The 17,724-nt window shown below is 41.8% G+C and overlaps 1 protein-coding gene across 2 annotated transcripts in view; it reads right to left on the bottom strand.

The window, feature by feature from the left end:
* The window catches only part of FRY (FRY microtubule binding protein), a gene marked incomplete at its 5' end in the record, with an annotated part of 329,102 nt that overhangs the window by 109,331 nt on the left and 202,047 nt on the right, over positions 1–17,724 (bottom strand). For both annotated transcript variants that reach the window (XM_082675865.1, XM_082675864.1), the window contains 3 exons: positions 354–536; positions 1,979–2,237; positions 12,266–12,373. In XM_082675865.1, coding sequence (XP_082531991.1) covers positions 354–536; positions 1,979–2,237; positions 12,266–12,373 — 550 coding nt within the window. The remainder of the gene's footprint in view (positions 1–353; positions 537–1,978; positions 2,238–12,265; positions 12,374–17,724) is intronic.

Below are 17,724 nucleotides of genomic sequence, written 5' to 3' on the forward strand. Positions count from 1 at the left end.
CCCTGGTTGCACAGTGGTTGAGAGTCTGCCTGCTGATTCAGGGGACACGGGTTTGTGCCCCGGTCCAGGAAGATCCCACATGCTGCGGAGCAGCTGGGCTCGTGAGCCATGGCTGCTGAGCCTGCGCATCCGGAGCCTGTGCTCCGCAACGGGAGAGGCCACAACAGTGAGAGGCCCGCGTACCGCAAAAAACAAAACCAAACAAAAAAAACCCACCCTGAATCAAAAATTATTTGTTGACATCATGGGACATGAAAGTACATAAAATAGTAATGCATTCTTTACAGTTTTTAACCTAAACTTTGAAACTGTTGAAAGATATGAATTGGAAAATTCAGAAAAATAATCCATACCTCAGGCTGACCCAGGGCGATGAATAAAGCTCGAATTTCCTTGAGTATTAAAACAGACAGTTTGCGTGTGGCCACCTGGAAACTGCAGAGTAAAACCAGAGCAAAGCCTTCCACGGCATGGAGCACACTGCAGTGGGGACCTCGCTCCGAATGGATTCGGTGGCTGGAGCCATTGGCAATGAGCTATTGTGCAATAAGAACAACATTCTATGTTCAGAAAAACAACAGTGGAAGAAGCAGCCACTCTTCTATGTACATCTTCTGGCATGTTTGACCTTGTAATACTAAAATAAATTATACCAGCTTAGAACCATACATGTCTATGAATTCATTATTATTCATGAAATATCATAGATCCCTTTTTATTTTCAGACCAACTGTCACTTTGGAATACCATCAGCCCTCTGTTACCTCTGATAAGGAATAACTTTTCAAAGGTTATTAGCAGGAATAAAAACAAAACTGCTTCCATCCATACCGTTTGAGATGACACTGTATATTTAATTAAAGTGTCCTAATTTGGCTTTACTTAAATTCTCTATAGAGAATTCTCTATTTTAGTTACTACTAAATTGAATTTTCAAACATTGATTTGCTAATCAGACTTCTTTTCATGTTAGATTTTAATCCGGGTTTTGCATGTTAATGAGATGGGTTCCGAAAGTTCCCAAACCAAATGAGTCTCAAACAAAAGCACGCCAGACAACAGGGCAGATTCCACCTCCATTTCAGCCTCCCTTTTTCAAGCATAGGTAATCCTTGTTTTCCTCCCTGTCGTCTTTTGGCAAGTGTAGGACACAAGGAAGGAGTCATGCCCTGAAGCTCGTCTCTGAGGTTAGCCCATCTGGGACCCTAAACGCTATCATACTTCCCAAGCCTCGACATTCCTCAGACCCTCAGCTAAGCTCTTCTCCAGCCAGACCCCTTCTCTGTCTGCTCATTGCCAACACCAAGTCACACAGCCCTGGTTCTCATTTGACAACACTCCTCCTCAACCTGCTCTTCAACATGGCATCATTAATTTTTACCATTCAGGACTGAGGCAGGAGAGAATAAAGAAACCACAAGACTTCTTTCTTCTCTGGATATTGGAGAAAGCAACCAATCTGTTGCTGACTAGGGGGAAAACACTGGTGGGCAGCTAACTTTTATATATCCATATCCAACTCTATATCCATATTCATATCTATATCCATATCTGCTCTAGAGTCATATCCAGATCTAGATCGATATCCATATTCATATCTAGATACACATCCACATCCAGCTCTAGATCCACTTCCAGCTTTATATCCACATCCATATCTAGATCCACATTCATACCCAGCTCTATATCTCTTCCCTATGGCCATTTGCTCTTACAAACGGATTTATAATCATACTTCTCTGAAAAAAACATCCTTTTCTGCTCCGTAAATGGCCTTGCTAATGTTACTAAATCTAACCTGAGGTGGCACACGATGTCCTGAATTTCTTGGCCACAGTTTAAGCAGCTGGAAAAACTTAGGGCCATCACTAGGGAGCAAGTTCCTAGGTAGCTGAAAGTAAGAACCACAAGGTTCTCTGGGCGGCAACTTACTTGTGACATAAAGAATATAAATTAGTGGGCAAAGGGTGAGAATCACCTCTGAATTTCTGATCTTGTTGGCTTGTTCGTAGACTTTTCCTTGAGTTTGTATGACCAGTTTCCACTGGGTGAGGAGCTGCAGCAGTAACTTGAGGGATGAATCAAGGAGTGTGTGATGCATGTCATTCACTTCCCGGAGCAGGAAGTTGGTAAAGCCAAACAGGACATCTTCCCTCCAGTCTGAGAAGTCAACGAGTAAACCCTGAAGAGAATTTTGCGCAATATGTCGCAGTTCATCGTCCATGTGAATAGAGAGCCTGTGAGATGAATAAAGACAATGAAGTCATTTACTTTATCAGTTTTTCTTCTATATCTGTAAAGGAACATACCTAAGGCCAGAGCCTTTTACTGTATCTGAAAAATGGGTCACTCTCCCCTAATATATTATAATTTTCACTCAGCTCCCCTAATGTTAACACCTTATATAACCATGGTACGTGATCAAAACTGAGAAGTTAACATCAGTACAATGCTATTAACTAAAATACAGATTTTATTCAGATTTCACCAGTGTTCCATCTATGTCCTTCCTGTTTCAGAATGCAATCCGAGATACCATGTTGCACTTAGCTGTACGTGAATTCTTTTTAATTCATTACTGACTACAGAACAAATTAGTATCAAACCTTACCACTTTTAAGGATGGTCCTGGAGAAACTAAGGGACTCATCCAGAAGTTCAGTGAAAATGAGTAATTAAAAGTTAGGCCAGTTGTCCTCAATTGGTTTGGCCCCCATGAAGGGAGTTTTGGTAACGTCTACAAACATTATTGGTTGTCACAACTTGGAGTGTGCTCCTGGTATCTATGTAGCAGGTAGAAGCCAGGGATGCCGTTAAACATCCAACAATGCACACGACAACTCCTACGACAAAGAATTCTCTGACCTAAAATGCTGACAGTGGCAAAGTTGAGAAATCCTGAGTTTGTCAACTGAAATAATATCAGTGTATTTAAGGTTTAAGCCAGAACATCATAATAATATTATTAAATAAATCTCAACATTGGTATGGAGCGTTTATAGTTAACATCATGCTTTATAGATTCATTCATTCACTTATTTAATAAACAAATGCTTTTGAGGTCCTCCTAAGATTAAGGCCCTCCTAAGATTCAGGATATGGAGTACGGTATGGCTGTGTTTACTGGGTAGGGTGTTAGCAAGAGCGAGGTATGAGGCAGTCCTGGAGAGACAGCAGGAGTGGCTCGCTGGAGGGTCTGTGGGCCACCCAAGGAGGCAACACAGCAGGAAGAGGTTAAGTGTGAGTGCTCTGGGATCAGAATGCCTGATCATGCATTAGCTATGTGACCTCATGCCAGTTACTTAACCTCTCTAAGCCTCAGAGCCTCATTTGGAACATGGGGATAATAGCTGTACTTGTATCTCATAAACCTGTTGTGAGGTTCATTGAGATGATCTATGAACAGCGTTTAGTACCACACGGAGCATGCAGTAAGCACTCAGTGCAGGTTAGCTCTTACTATGAGAAGAAAATGAACCGTATTCAGAAAGTTACAGGGGAAGTAACATGATTAGATTCACATCTGAGAAAAGAAAGTTAGGCAGGAACATGCAGGCTGCCTTGGAGGAGTCACAAGACTGAGGGCAGAGACCGGCTGGGAGGTCATTGCAGTGACTCAGGCACCGAGTGGCGGGGGCCTGACCCAAGGCAGAGACGTAGTAAAGAAGGGAGAGATGGAGAGCAAAGCTACCCAGGAGACAGAATCTCCAGGACTGAGCAGCCTGGAATTGTTCAGTGTCAAAGAAGCAGCTGGCCAAGTCAACAGGGGCCCCCATTAAACAGGATGAAGCATCTTCAACCAACAGAAAAAGAAACTGTGAACCAGAGTGGTTAAGGGATTTCCTCAAGTCCAGGATTCCAACCCAGGACTTCTCATCTTTAATCCAAAGTTTTCTCCATAAAACAGGTCTGATACACTTACATATTTTTGAATAGACAGTATTTCAAAAACTGAATACTGAATACGCTTCTTATTCTCTAGAGTATAAAGTACACTAATTGGTCCAAATTTGACAATATAAACCAGACAAAAGCTCATTAATGAGCAGATATATATACCAAGTCAGGGAAGATACATTTTCTGTTCCAAAAGCAAGTTAAGCTCTACAAAACTGCTGAGAAGGAAGAGCTGAGCTAATTCTTCAGGACAGACTTGCTATTAAGTCTATAGTTGTTAAGTAGGTCACAGTTGCTGAAATAACACACAGAGGTCTTTAACCTGGGCTTCTAGTTAAGGACTAAGGCAGGAATTTACAAATTTTCTTTGTATTTTAATCAGCAGCTCCATTTTTTTTCCAAAAAATTTTATGTAGAACTCTAGTATATAGTACAACCGAGTTGTGGGACTTCCCTGGTGGTGCAGTGGTTAGGAATCCGCCTGCCAATGCAGGGGACAGGGGTTCGAGCCCTGATCCTGGACGATCCCACATGCTGCGGAGCAACTGAGCCCGTGTGCCTAGAGCCCGTGCTCCGCAACAAGAGAAGCCACCACAATGAAGCCCGCACACTGCAACAAAGAGTAGCCCCCGCTCACCACAACTAGAGAAAGCCTGCACGCAGCAACAAAGACCCAACACGGCCATAAGTAAATAAATAAATTTATTTATTTATTAAAAAGAAAAAACCGAGTTGTTCTGGTTGAAGCTGGGTAAAGGACCTGAAGCCCCCCATGTGACAGGAAACATTCCTTCAATCTACAAGCAGCTTCCAGTCACCTTTGCAGCCCATGGTTTGAAAACACTAATTTATGGAAAACACTTGAGGTCATGATTCCATCTTAAGTTTATTGTTCCAATTTATTACATTTATACCTGTCTATAGTCCTGAATGTCTTAGAGAATAAGCTTCTGCAGATGATGAACCACCTTTTAAGGACAGGAACAGGAGGCACTCAGCAAATGTTAACTGATGGTAATGGTATTGTTCATTGTTACGGGTTGTGTCTCCTCCCATATTCACATGTTGAAATCCAAACACTCAGCACCTGAGAATATTACATTAGTTGGATATAAGGTCATTGCAGATGCAATTAGCTAAATTAGGATGAGGTCATGCTGGAGTCGGGTAAAATCCATATGGCTGGTGTCCTTATAAGAAGGGGAGATTTGGAGACAGACACACACAGGGAGAACACCATGTAAAGATAAAGGCAGAGATTAGGGTGATGCTTGTATGAACCAAGGAAGGCCAAACTATGCCAGAAACCCCCAGAAGCTCGGAGAGAGGCAGAAAATAGATTCTCTCTCACAGACCCAGAAGGAAGCAACCCTGATGACTTCTAGCCTGTGGAACTGTGAGACAATTTCTGTTATTTAAGCCACCCAGTTTGCACTATTACACACATGAAACTAGGCAAGCACATACCTTTAGGGTCAAAAGTCAAAATAAAAACCATGCCACGGTCTATTTAGATGAAGCTTTTAAAGAAAGGCCAATACTTTCAGATTTCCAATGAGATTAATTCTACTCTTCGTCTAACTTTGGCATCCTTCGCAATTTGCAATCTGGAGGCTGCCTTAACTTTAAACCAACAGTGCAGGATCATTTTAAGGACTCTGAGACCCCAAAGTGGTGCAGCTCTTGCTATTTTTGGTGACCACTCCTCTTGAAATCATGGTATTCACATGCCTCACCAGTGAGAACACTCAAAAATATTCCTGGAGTACGAAGAGACAGGACCAGGGAGGGGAGGGAGCTTTGGGAATAAAAGGCCCAGTTGATAATAAACGTGGAATATTTGTGGAAGAAAAAGGTCCAGTGTCACAGAACTGAGATGGAGTGAAAATAACGTATCAAGGCAAGTCTGAGTGGCAACAGGCGAGGGAGAAGGAGAAGAAGTTGCGAGAAGAGCCAGAGCCCCGCCCCTGTGTCATCCTCGGAGAGTCTAAGTAGGGAGGTGCCTATCAGATACAGCCGCCGTTTCTTCCACCCAGATCTTCCTCATTTTTACTTTTGTTAGATTTTAACCAGATAATCACAGATCATCTTGTGAAGCGCATGGGATTTAACATTATAAAACAGAAAACAGGAAAACAAATTTTAGTTAACGAAAAAGGAAAAGAAGATTCAGTTAAAGGAGAAAGATGCTCAGGCATCCTGAGGATGCAGGATGTGCAGGGAAGCTGCATGATGCTGGCCGACCTATTTAGAGTCTCACGATGCCTGCTGGTCCAGCAAGCAAGGAGTGGCTGAGGAGAGGACATCCCCCAAACTCCTGCAGGGTCATCCCATTGAGAAGCCAGAAAAGAAAGGACAGGTTCTTGCCTGTGAACAACTGTGATGACAATAAACAACAGTCCTGTGACAGTCTGGTGGCAGCAATTCAAAGAGAAGAGAGACGTTCAGAGAAGGCAGCTCAGGAAGTCTGACTAGGATGGGGGACCCGAGGAAAAATTTCTAAGACGCTGATCTGGTTTCCAGGAGCTTAAAATGGGGTCACGAGTATATGGTTACACACAAAACCACCAAGGGGGCCTGAAGGGACTCCACCGTGACACAGCAGTGAAGCATACCGAAAGAAACCGTTATTGCCAACATCAACTGCATCTGTCCTGCCCCAGCAGCTGCCATGAGGCTCATGGACCAGCCTGGCCTGATTAACCAGGCGGCGACATTCTGCATGAGCCAGCAGTCCCGAGGCCCTGCTTGGAGTGATCTAGGACGAGGGTGTGGTGTGAGGAGCACCTACACTAAGTAAGGATGTGGGTAAAAGGGGGGAAAACCCAGAACTTGAGCAAGGCCACCTTCTTGGTTGGTCAGATCAGACAAATGACTGAATAGAAACACTTTCGTAAAGGTGAGCTCAGGTTCAGATGGAATCAGCTCAGTCGCTTTGAAGAATTTTGTTGCTAGAGGTGCATGAAGGAAAAGGGAGTGACTTCAAATTCACAAACTATACCCAGAAGAAAAGATCCATTAGGAGGAACAGCCTCCTCTCAGCTCTGGCAGGACTGACACAAGGTTATCAGGCAGCGGTGAGGGACCTGCTGCCCCATAACGTCACCAAGGGCAGCAGAGGAAGAAATGGAGACAAAGGTTTCCAAAAGGAGAGACTTGCTGACCAGTGGACTGTTAACCTCTGGCATGTTCACCAGAAGTGGCGGAAACTTCTTCTCTAAGGTATTAAAGAATGAACTCCCGGGACTTCCCTGGTGGTCCAGTGGTTAAGACTCTGTGCTCCTTGTGACCACCTAGTGGGGTGGGATAGGGAGGGTGGGAGGGAGACGCTAGAGGGAGGGGATATGGTGATGTATGTATACGTATAGCTGATTCACTTTGTTATACAGCAGAAACTAACACACCATTGCAAAGCAATTATACTCCAATAAAGATGTTAAAAAAAAAAAAAAAGACTCTGTGCTTCCAATTTAGGGGGTGCGGGTTCAACCCTGGTCGGGAAACTAAGATCCCACATGCCGCGTGGCGTGGCCCCTCCCGAAAAAATAAATAAATAAAATAAAATGGGAACTTTATTTAAAAAAAAGAATGAGCTCCCACCTATCTACAGGGCTTTGAATTGCATCTCAATTAAAATATAGTAATGAGATTAAGTGGTTTATCGAGGCAATATATGCAATTGAGTCTACAGTTCTCACCGAGCTACTCAAAACAGCTAGCAGCCCTCCGCTACACAAAGGCTGAAGACTGAATGATAAATAGTAAATGATTAATAGCTTTCAGATACCACTAAAGATCATGAAATTGTATATGCATTACCTCAGAAAGTTCCACAAGTTGTAAAGAAACACTGCACAAAATGTTTGCCATTTTGTATAAAACCAATGACATCTGTCACTTCTATTTGGCTTCTGGAAAATTCTGTACATTTGGGCAACCAACTTTACTCTTCTGAAGTTCAATCTCTTTGTCCGAAAATAGGAATGCATATGTACCCAGCTTTCCCAACATAAAGTATATGAAAGTGCATTGTACATCGTGGCATAATATGTTATTCATGTTTAAAGATGCCTAAAAATAATAACTAACATTTGCTGAGAGCTTACTGTGTTCTAGGCACGACGTTAAGTGATTTATATGCATTGTTTAATTCTCACAACCCTATTTCAGATTTCTGAAAGGAGGGCAAACATGGAACAGCAAACCCTTAGTGCAACTACAGTGCTGCAGGAAGGGACAGAGGACAGGAGCCTGTAGACTGTTAGGGGGAAAGGTCCTTCCTGTGGTCAAGGGTAGAGCAGGAAACACCTGGGAGGAGACAGAGAAAAATGATGGCGACTGCCAAGGAGAAAAGTGAGCTCCACCTTCTTTGTCTGTTTCGGTCTGTAAGCCATTGTTATGGTAAACATACTAATACAACTCTGAGATTAGAGTGTCTGGGGTATTTAGCCAATACGTGAACAGCTGGGAAGGGAGCCTGGGGGCAGTTATGGGGGACATAACCTTGAAACTCCTGTCACCTACAAACTGGCTCTTGCCATGGGCACTTGCCACCTGCCTCTACAAGGATTAAATCACGAGCCGCTGCAGCTGCTGACCTTCGACACCCCCTGAAAGGAGTTCAGGGTGGAGATCAGGAATGAGGCGCTCTGTGCTCTGGGAAAAACTGGCAGAACGGGTCTTCAGATAATTAGATATTTTCAGGAAAAGATTTTATGAGCCCAATTCTTGCATCTCCTTGTATCTAGAAAAGCACTAAAATCCTTCATGGTGATGTCTGCTCCTCGTGACTAGCTGTAACCTTCACGAGACTAGCAGAAACTTTCTGCAAAAAATATGTGCTTGACTGCACGTACTCCCCCTTCACCAAATCACATATATCCTGAGCACCCCCCACCTCTTTGGAGCAGTTTCTCAGAGCTATCTGAAACGCTGTCTCCCGGGCTATAGTCCTCATTTTGCCCCAAATAAAACTTAACTCAACTCACAGTTCTCACGTTGTGCATTTTTTTTCAGTCAACACTCCTTATTCGGGGAACCGAGCTGTGAGGGGCAGGTGAGCCTGCATGGCATTTGGTCTTATTTTGCCAAGTATGAAGAAAACCAAGATTTTCTCCAGTAAAAATACACCATAGATGCAACCAGGAAGTGTCTGAAATAAAAGGTCTCACACCTCTCTGACCAGACTGTGTCAGGAGTCAAATGAATCCAAATGTGACTGGACTACAGGGGGACAGAGTGACTCAAGACTTGAAACCCACATTGACTGCTCTTCAATTCCTTCACTTCTGTCCTCTGACCTTCTTGAGATCTAGAAGGGGCTCGTTTTCTCATAGGGTCATGGACCCAGTGTGAGGGCCAGCTCTCCAAGTTATCCTTCCCCTGAGGAGAACGGCCTCTGGCTTCTTTTGAAGCTTATGAAAAAGGCCTCTTCACAGGCTTCCCATATAAGTCCCGTCATTTTCTGAACTCTGCCCTAAGACTCGAACCCTCAAGTATATTTATTTGTTCCTTCCCCTCATAAAAACAGTACCCATGGCTTTGGGCTTTGTAAGAATGCATAATAATAAACATGGGGCTCTATAAATAGCACCGCCATTCCAACCGGGTCTCACAGCATTCCCTCCTGACAAGCCTGGCACCGCGGCTGCAGAGCCAGGCGTCACTGGATGAGGCTACCAAGGTGATTCCAGAGGTAAGCGTCTCCCACACAGATTTACAGCAAAACAGCATTAGAGACGGTACCAGAAGGCTGCATGACATTTCAAACACTTAGCATTTCAAAGGGCTTAGTTATATAATCATCACCAATTAGGACTTCAATGAAATAAGTGAACTTTCCCTTTACTTCAGCTTCACTGAGAACTGTCTTTTCCCTGCTGACACATTTTCTCTCCGATTAACCAAAGTGCCACGTCATTTTGCCCTTTCAACAGTCTTATGAGCTAGGCAGCATTATTCCAATTCTACCAAGGAAAAAAAAGACAGGGGTTAAATATTGGGTTGGCCGAAAAGTTCGTTCGGGTTTTTCTGTACCGTCTCATGGAAAAACCCGAACAAACTTTGTGGCCAACCCAGTAATTTGCCAGCATCACAATGGCTAGTAAAATGGTAAAGCAGGGAAGCAAAAATCAGGATTTCCAGAGGAGTCAGTACTATTCCCATCTGGGGAGCGCCTCCTGCACATCTCTCAGATGGCGTTCCCTTCGTTCCTCAACGCCCCCTGCAGCCCTTTCACTCAGCTCCCTCCTCTGTGCAAATACTTGTCTCCTAGTCACACCATCCTCCCCATTGTTGTCCACGGCAAATGGACAGGCTGCTCCTGTACATTTCTGGGTAATTCTGGCACTTGGCTCACAGCTTTTCTTTATCCACAGCACTTCCCCGTCATCCTGGGAGACTCCACAGTAGCGTGGACGGCCCTTTATAGTATCTTGGTCTCTTTGTTCCTCAGCTCCCCAACCCCCAAATCCCCATGTCTGTTATTCACTAGGAATCCACCCTTCGCTCCTCCTTAAATCTTGTCCTCCCCGAGAACTGGAAGCCCCTTTGTGATCCAGGCTTGTCCTTCCCTCTTTCCCCACTGCTCCCCTACTTCGGATAAGGTGCTCTAGGCTCACATTCTGATTGCTAGGCTTCAGCAAAAGCCTAGACTGTAGTTTGTTTTAAGTTCATATTCTTAAAACTCATCCTACACATGGAATGGAAGAAACAAGAACCCATGGCCTGGGGATGGCTGACTGTAGCAAAGAACTGGTTATAGGTCATGGGTGATAAAAGTCAGCTAGAAGGGTAGACGGCTGTGGCCAGGGAACACCAAAGCTTGACACGGTGGTTATCAAAGCAATGGCTCTCCAGTAAACCTCAGGAGCCGGCACTATCCTGAGCTAGTGTGACCAGAAGAGGGAAAGGAGTGGCTTTGTCCACACTTGGAGTGACGAGAATGGGGAAGGACAGCAGGCTATGAAAGCTATTAACTGATAGCAGGAAGTGATCAACCATGGGATTTGGTCCCCTCTGCACAGGAGTCCAAACGGCTGTGCAGAGCAGAGAGCATGACGACCAGGATCGCCAGGACGCACTGCGCACCACGGGGACACTCAGAGCCTTGGCCGGCCACCGGGCGATGTGCAGTCACGGGGGACCAGGGCTTGGGCTACTTTTTGGATATTGATGGGAAGGGTGCTCTCTGAAGGCTAGAGGATGTGGGTAAAAGATTATGTATAAAGCATCTTTCATCCAATCAGCATCAATATTTGTTATCCTTCTCTGGCCTTTCCTCTATTCCGCCATTATCAGATTAACCAGCCGAAATGACATTTTTTTATCATGTTATTCTCCTGCTTAGAAACTCCATTAGTCCAAACGCCTCAGTTAATAGTAAAGATTAATTAAATATCTACCTCTAAAGTCTTATTTCTATTTATTTTTATCATTGAGTTTTCTAAAATCCTTTTTCTTTCTTTTTTTTCAAAGCAAGCATGACTTGTCTTCCTCCTCATTCCATTCCCTCCAAGGACCCCGTTTCTAATGATTTTGCCTTCTAAATGCACTTAGATAATAAGTCACTTTTGATTTTTAAATTAAAGACATGCATAACTGTCAGCTAGAACTTCAGATCAGCATGAGAAAAGTCAAGCTTATTTAACTACAATAATATACTTTCATTCAAAGCAAAGCAAGTTAACTTTAGGTTCTAGTCGGACCGTGAATTCTAACGGAAGATGGGGAGCGGCATAAATGTATGATCTATGGAAGTGAAGTACAAAAATTCGCTTAGGATCCCTGTTACCCACCTTCTTGCCTCCCTGGGGGTGTGCTGGTCGCAGATTGGGAATCACATCCTGAATGAACTTTTTCCCAGCCAGGCTCATCTCCTCGTTTCCTGGTCCCACCTCTGTGCTTGTCCTCATGGTACTCCCTTTACATTTCTACATCCTATCTTTCCTTCAAAGGGCTCTTTACGTTTCTATATCCTATCTTTCCTTCGAAGGGCCATTCAAGTTCCACCATCTCCCGGGAGTCATCTGCTGACGTCCCCAGTCCACAGTAATCCTTCTACCCTCTGCTTTTATGTATCACATTTTTTTGGTGCCATTAATTTGCACAGTTTCAAGCCTTGGATTGCTAGTTACCTTATGTCCTTACGGATTGCTTCTACATTGAATTTTAAACCCCTTGAGCGCAGGAAAAAAAACAAAAAGCCCCAAATCAAAACCATCTCTTTATTCCTCCTGGGAACTCCAAATAGTACCCAGAATTGGTAAATATCTGCCCATTTTTAATAATCATTCTATTTTTTGAGGAATCATGACAAATGATTCAAATCAATTTTGATCAAATAATGCCCACTACAGCTCTCACCTACCTGGCCAGCAAGTCAATAAGTTCAAGTTTTGGCATCCCATCAGGAAGCAGTCGAGGAATAGCAGCAACACAGGTCCTGAAAAGATCTATTTTTGGCTTTCTCTCACCCCTGGAATTTGAAGACAAAGTTTAAACGTAAGTCAAAGGTTATGAAAAAATTTTTAAAAATTGGCCAAATATGTGAACAAAGACTAAAATCAATGCCTTCTGAATCACTGCCTGGTGATGGTTCCCTATTATTCCTAAAGGTTTATGCCTTTTATAGCTTGGCCAGTTCTATGAGAACTTATGAAGATTTAAGTGTTAGTTAGAGGTATGTATCTGGAAAGAAAAATGCCAATAGCAATAGCATTCTATTGCTATCATATGTCTTGCCATTCAGCTGGGTTCCATGGGGTTTGGCCCCTGTGGGCTGCATTTAAGACACTGAATTGCCCAGACACATTAGTATGTAAGAAATACATTGCAGTCATTACTACCTTCAGCATTTAAAAATGGCATTTTAATGTATACAACTAACGGTGCCTTTAACAAGCATGACATCTGGAAGTTTCTCTCTTTGTTGAGTTATGCTTCTCCTCTCAAGAGTGCCCACCCCTGATTTTTTTTTTAATTAAATGCTTCCAAAAATAAGTCTTTCATAATGTCAAGTAAAATCCTGAAATCTATATAATTGTGCACCCATTTCTGATTTTTAAAATGACTCTGATGGTCCTGATCTCTATGGAGATTATCTTCTTTTTACTTTCTTGAGACTATGGATGTTTTAAAGGTAATTAATACCTTCTAGATCCTGTTGTAAAATATGAAGGAAAAATATAAATTCAGTGACAAATTATTTCAATTTTTACTTATTTAAATAGATAACTGATTCTTAACCACATATTTATCAATAACCTTTATGGAAAAACTAAACTACACAGCAAATCTTTCAAATAACTTGTGATATAATATAACAGCATATTTAAATTTTGACGATTTAGTCCCCTGAGAATAAATATAAAATTGGTACCAAATTAACGCAATCATAGGACACAAACACAATAATGAAAATGCAAAGTAGCGTAGAAGTAATTCCTTCCTGGAACAGTAACTGTGTCAGAATAGAAATGTAACAGGCAGAATCCATGCTCTCTATAAACTAAAGACAATAATCAGACAGCAATTTTGCTCTGTGACATTACTTTTCAGCATGTGTTTTTAAGTTTGTTAGGAATAAATACGAAACTTTTTTGTATTTTGTGAAAAACAAAACACATATATGTGAATTTCTAAAATACTCTGTTCTTGTGGGAAGTCATAAGTTTATTTTCTCTCCATTTCCATAGTCCTTTTGCATGGGACGTACAAGGACTTCAGAGAGGACTGCACTGTACAGTGGTTTCCAATCAGCTGAAGGAAAGAGAAGTCTTCAAATGACATCCTCGATGGCTAGACAGAGTTAAAGCCTAGTGATCTGATTGTTCATGTGTGGCACAGTGTCTTTTAAATAGCTCTTCTAACATGCTCACCAGATGTCTTAAACAGCTGGGATTATTTTCATATCTGTTGGAAAACAGATGACCCTGCCTGGCCTGAAGTGTAAGGAAAATTCTGCCAGCCGATAAAGCAGACTTACAGGACTGGCAGACTTCCCAGCTGATAAAGCAAGCCTAGATTAGAAACTCTAATTGGTGCATGGTTTCCGTTTACTGCAGCCCTGTGCCTGGGATTTTATAGGAAGCATCTGAGTCCCCCAAATAGCATAATTTTTATTAACAGATATTGTATAATTATTATTTACAGTCATTATATTATACTTACTGCTACTATTATTATGATTATTTGCCAGAATAAAGAAAAAAAGGGATGAGGGATGGAAACAGAGCAACACAGAATGCTTTATTTTCAAGCTCATACCCTAAGAAGGCCTGGAAAAATGGTAGACCAGCCTCAAATTTCAACTCCAATAACTATTTCCATTAGTGTGGTATGGACCTCAACTCTTTTTTCCTAAATGCTTACATGATTCTCTAATGTTTCTCTTGGTTTTTTCTTTTTGTATTTAACATCTTTATTGGAGTTTAACTGCTTTACAATGGTGTGTTAGCTTCTGCTTTATAACAAAGTGAATCAGCTATACATATACATATACTCCCATATCTCCTCCCTCTTACGTCTCCCTCCCACCCTCCCTATCTCACCCCTCTAGGTGGTCTTAAGCACGGAGCTGATCTCCCTGTGCTATGCAACTGCTTCTCACTAGCTATCTATTTTACATTTGGTAGTGTATATATAAGTCCATGCCACTCTCTCACTTCATCCCAGCTTACCCTTCCCCCTCCCCGTGTCCTCAAGTCCATTCTCTACATCTGCGTCTTTATTCCTGTCCTGCCCCTAGGTTCTTCAGAACCATTTTTTTTTAGATTCCATATATGTGTTAGCATATGGTGTTTGTCTCTTTCTGACTTACTTCACTCTGTATGACAGTCTCTAGGTCCAACCACCTCTCTAAAAAGAACTCAATTTCGTTTCTTTTTATGGCTGAGTAATATTCCACTGCATATACGTGCCACATCTTCTTTATGCATTCATCTGTTAGTGGACACTTAGATTGCTTCCATGTCCTGGTTATTGTAAATAGAGCTGCAATGAACACTGTGGTACATGACTCTTTGAATTATGGTTTTCTCTGGATACATGCCCAATAGTGGGACCACTGGGTCATATGGTAATTCTATTTTTAGTTTTTTAAGGAACCTCCATAATGTTCTCCATAGTGGCTGTATCAACTTACATTCCCACCAACAGTGCAAGAGGGTTCCCTTTTCTCCACACCTTCTCCAGCATTTATTCTTTGTAGATTTTTTGATGATGGCCATTCTGACCGGTGTGAGGTGATACCTCATTGTAGTTCTGAATTGCATTTCTCTAATGATTAGTGATGTTGAGCATCCTTTTCATGTATTTCTTGGCAATCTGTATATCTTCTTTGGAGAAATGTCTGTTTAGGTCTTCTGCCCATTTTTTTTTTTTTTTTGTGGTACGCGGGCCTCTCACTGTTGTGGCCTCTCCCGTTGCAGAGCACAGGCTCTGGAGGCGCAGGCTCAGCGGCCATGGCTCACAGGCCCAGCCGCTCCATGGCATGTGGGATCTTCCCGGATCGGGGCACGAACCCGCATCCCCTGCATCGGCAGGCGGACTCTCAACCACTGCGCCACCAGGGAAGCCCTCTGCCCATTTTTGAATTGGGTTCTTTGTTTTTTTGATATTGAGCTGCCTGAGCTGCTTGTAAAGTTTGGAGATTAATCCTTTGTCAGTTGCTTCATTTGCAAATATTTTCTCCCATTCTGAGGGTTGTCTATTGGTCTTGTTTATGGTTTCCTTTGCTGTGCAAAAGCTTTGAAGTTTCATTAGGTCGCATTTGTTTATTTTTATTTCCATTTCTCTGGGACGTGGGTCAAAAAGGATCTTGCTGTGATTTATATCATAGAGTGTTCTGCCTATGTTTTCCTCTAAGAGTTTTATAGTGTCTGGCCTTACATTTAGATCTTCAATCGATTTTATTTTTGTGTATGGTGTTAGGAAGTGTTCTAATTTTACTCTTTTACATGTAGCTGTCTAGTTTTCCTAGCACCACTTATTGAAGAGGCTGTCTTTTCTCCCTTGTATGTTCTTGCCTCCTTTATCAAAAATAAGGTGACCATATGTGCATGGGTTTATCGCTGGGCTTTCTATCCTGTTCCATTGATCTATATTTCTGTTTTTGTGCCAGTACCATACTGTCTTGATTACTGTAGCTTTGTAGTATAGTCTGAAGTCCAGGAGCCTGATTCCTCTAGCTCCATTTTTCTTTCTCAAGATCACTTTGGCTATTCGGGGTCTTTTGTGTTTCCATACAAATTGTGAAATTTTTTGTTCTACTTCTGTGAAAAATGCCAGTGGTAGTTTGATAGGGATTGCAATGAATGTGTAGACTGCTTTGGGTAGTAGAGTCATTTTCACAATGTTGATTCTTCCCATCTAAGAACATGGTATATCTCTCTATCTGTTTCTATCATCTTTAATGTCTTTCATCAGTGTCTTATAGTTTTCTGCATGCAGGTCTTTTGTCTCCTTAGGTAGGTTTATTCCCAGGTATTTTATTCTTTTTGTTGCAATGGTAAATGGGAGTGTTTCCTTAATTTCTCTTTCAGATTTTTCATCATTAGTGTATGGGAATGCAAGAGATTTCTGTGCATTAATTTTGTATCCTGCAACTTTACCAGATTCATTGATTAGCTCTAGTAGTTTTCTGGTGGCATCATTAGGATTCTCTATGTATACTATCATGTCATCTGCAAACAGTGACAGTTTTACTTCTTCTTTTCCGATTTGGATTCCTTTTATTTTTCTTCTCTGATTGCTGTGGCTAAAACTTCCAAAACTATGTTGAATAATAGTGTTGAGAGTTGGCAACCTTGTCTTGTTCCTGATCTTAGTGGAAATGGTTTCAGTTTTGCACCACTGAGAATGATGTTGGCTGTGGGTTTGTCATATATGGCCTTTATTATGTTGAGGTAAGTTCCCTCTATGCCTACTTTCTGGAGGGGTTTTATCATAAATGGGTGTTGAATTTTGTCGAAAGCTTTTTCTTCACCTATTGAGATGATCATATGGTTTTTATCCTTTAATTTGTTACTCTGATTGATTTGTATATATTGAAGAATCCTTGCATTCCTGGGAAAAACCCCACTTGATCATGGTGTATGGTCCTTTTAATGTGCTGATGGATTCTCTTTGCTAGTATTTTGTTAAGGATTTTTACATCTATGTTCATCAGTGATATTGGCCTGTAGTTTTCTTTCTTTATGACATCTTTGTGTGTTTTTGGTATCATGGTGATGGTGGCCTCATAGAATTAGTTTGGGAGTGTTCCTCCCTCTGATATATTTTGGAAGAGTTTGAGAAGGATAGGTGTTAGCTGTTCAGTAAATGTTTGATAGAATTCGCCTGTGAAGCCATCTGGTCCTGGGCTTTTGTTTGTTGGAAGATTTTAAATCACAGTTTCAATTTCAGTGCTTGGATTGGTCTGTTCATATTTTCTATTTCTTCCTGGTTCAGTCTCAGAAGGTTGTGCTTTTCTAAGAATTTGTCCATTTCGTCCAGGTTGTCTATTTCATTGGCATATAGTTGCTTGTAGTAATCTCCCATGATCCTTTGTATTTCTGCAGTGTCAGTTGTTACTTCTCCTTTTCCATTTCTAATTCTATTGATTTGAGTCTTCTCCCTTTTTTTCTTGATGAGTCTGGCTAATGCTTTATCAGTTTTGTTTATTTTCTCAAAGAACCAGCTTTTAGTTTTACTGATCTTTGCTATCCTTTCCTTCATTTCTTTTTCATTTACCTCTGATCTGATCTTTATGATTTCTTTCCTTCTGCTAACTTTGGGGTTTTTCTGTTCTTTCTCTAATTGCTTTATGTGTAAGGTTAGGTTGTTTAT

Source organism: Grampus griseus (assembly GCF_964374135.1).
Source record: "Grampus griseus genome assembly, chromosome: 18".
NCBI classification, from domain to species: domain Eukaryota; kingdom Metazoa; phylum Chordata; class Mammalia; order Artiodactyla; family Delphinidae; genus Grampus; species Grampus griseus.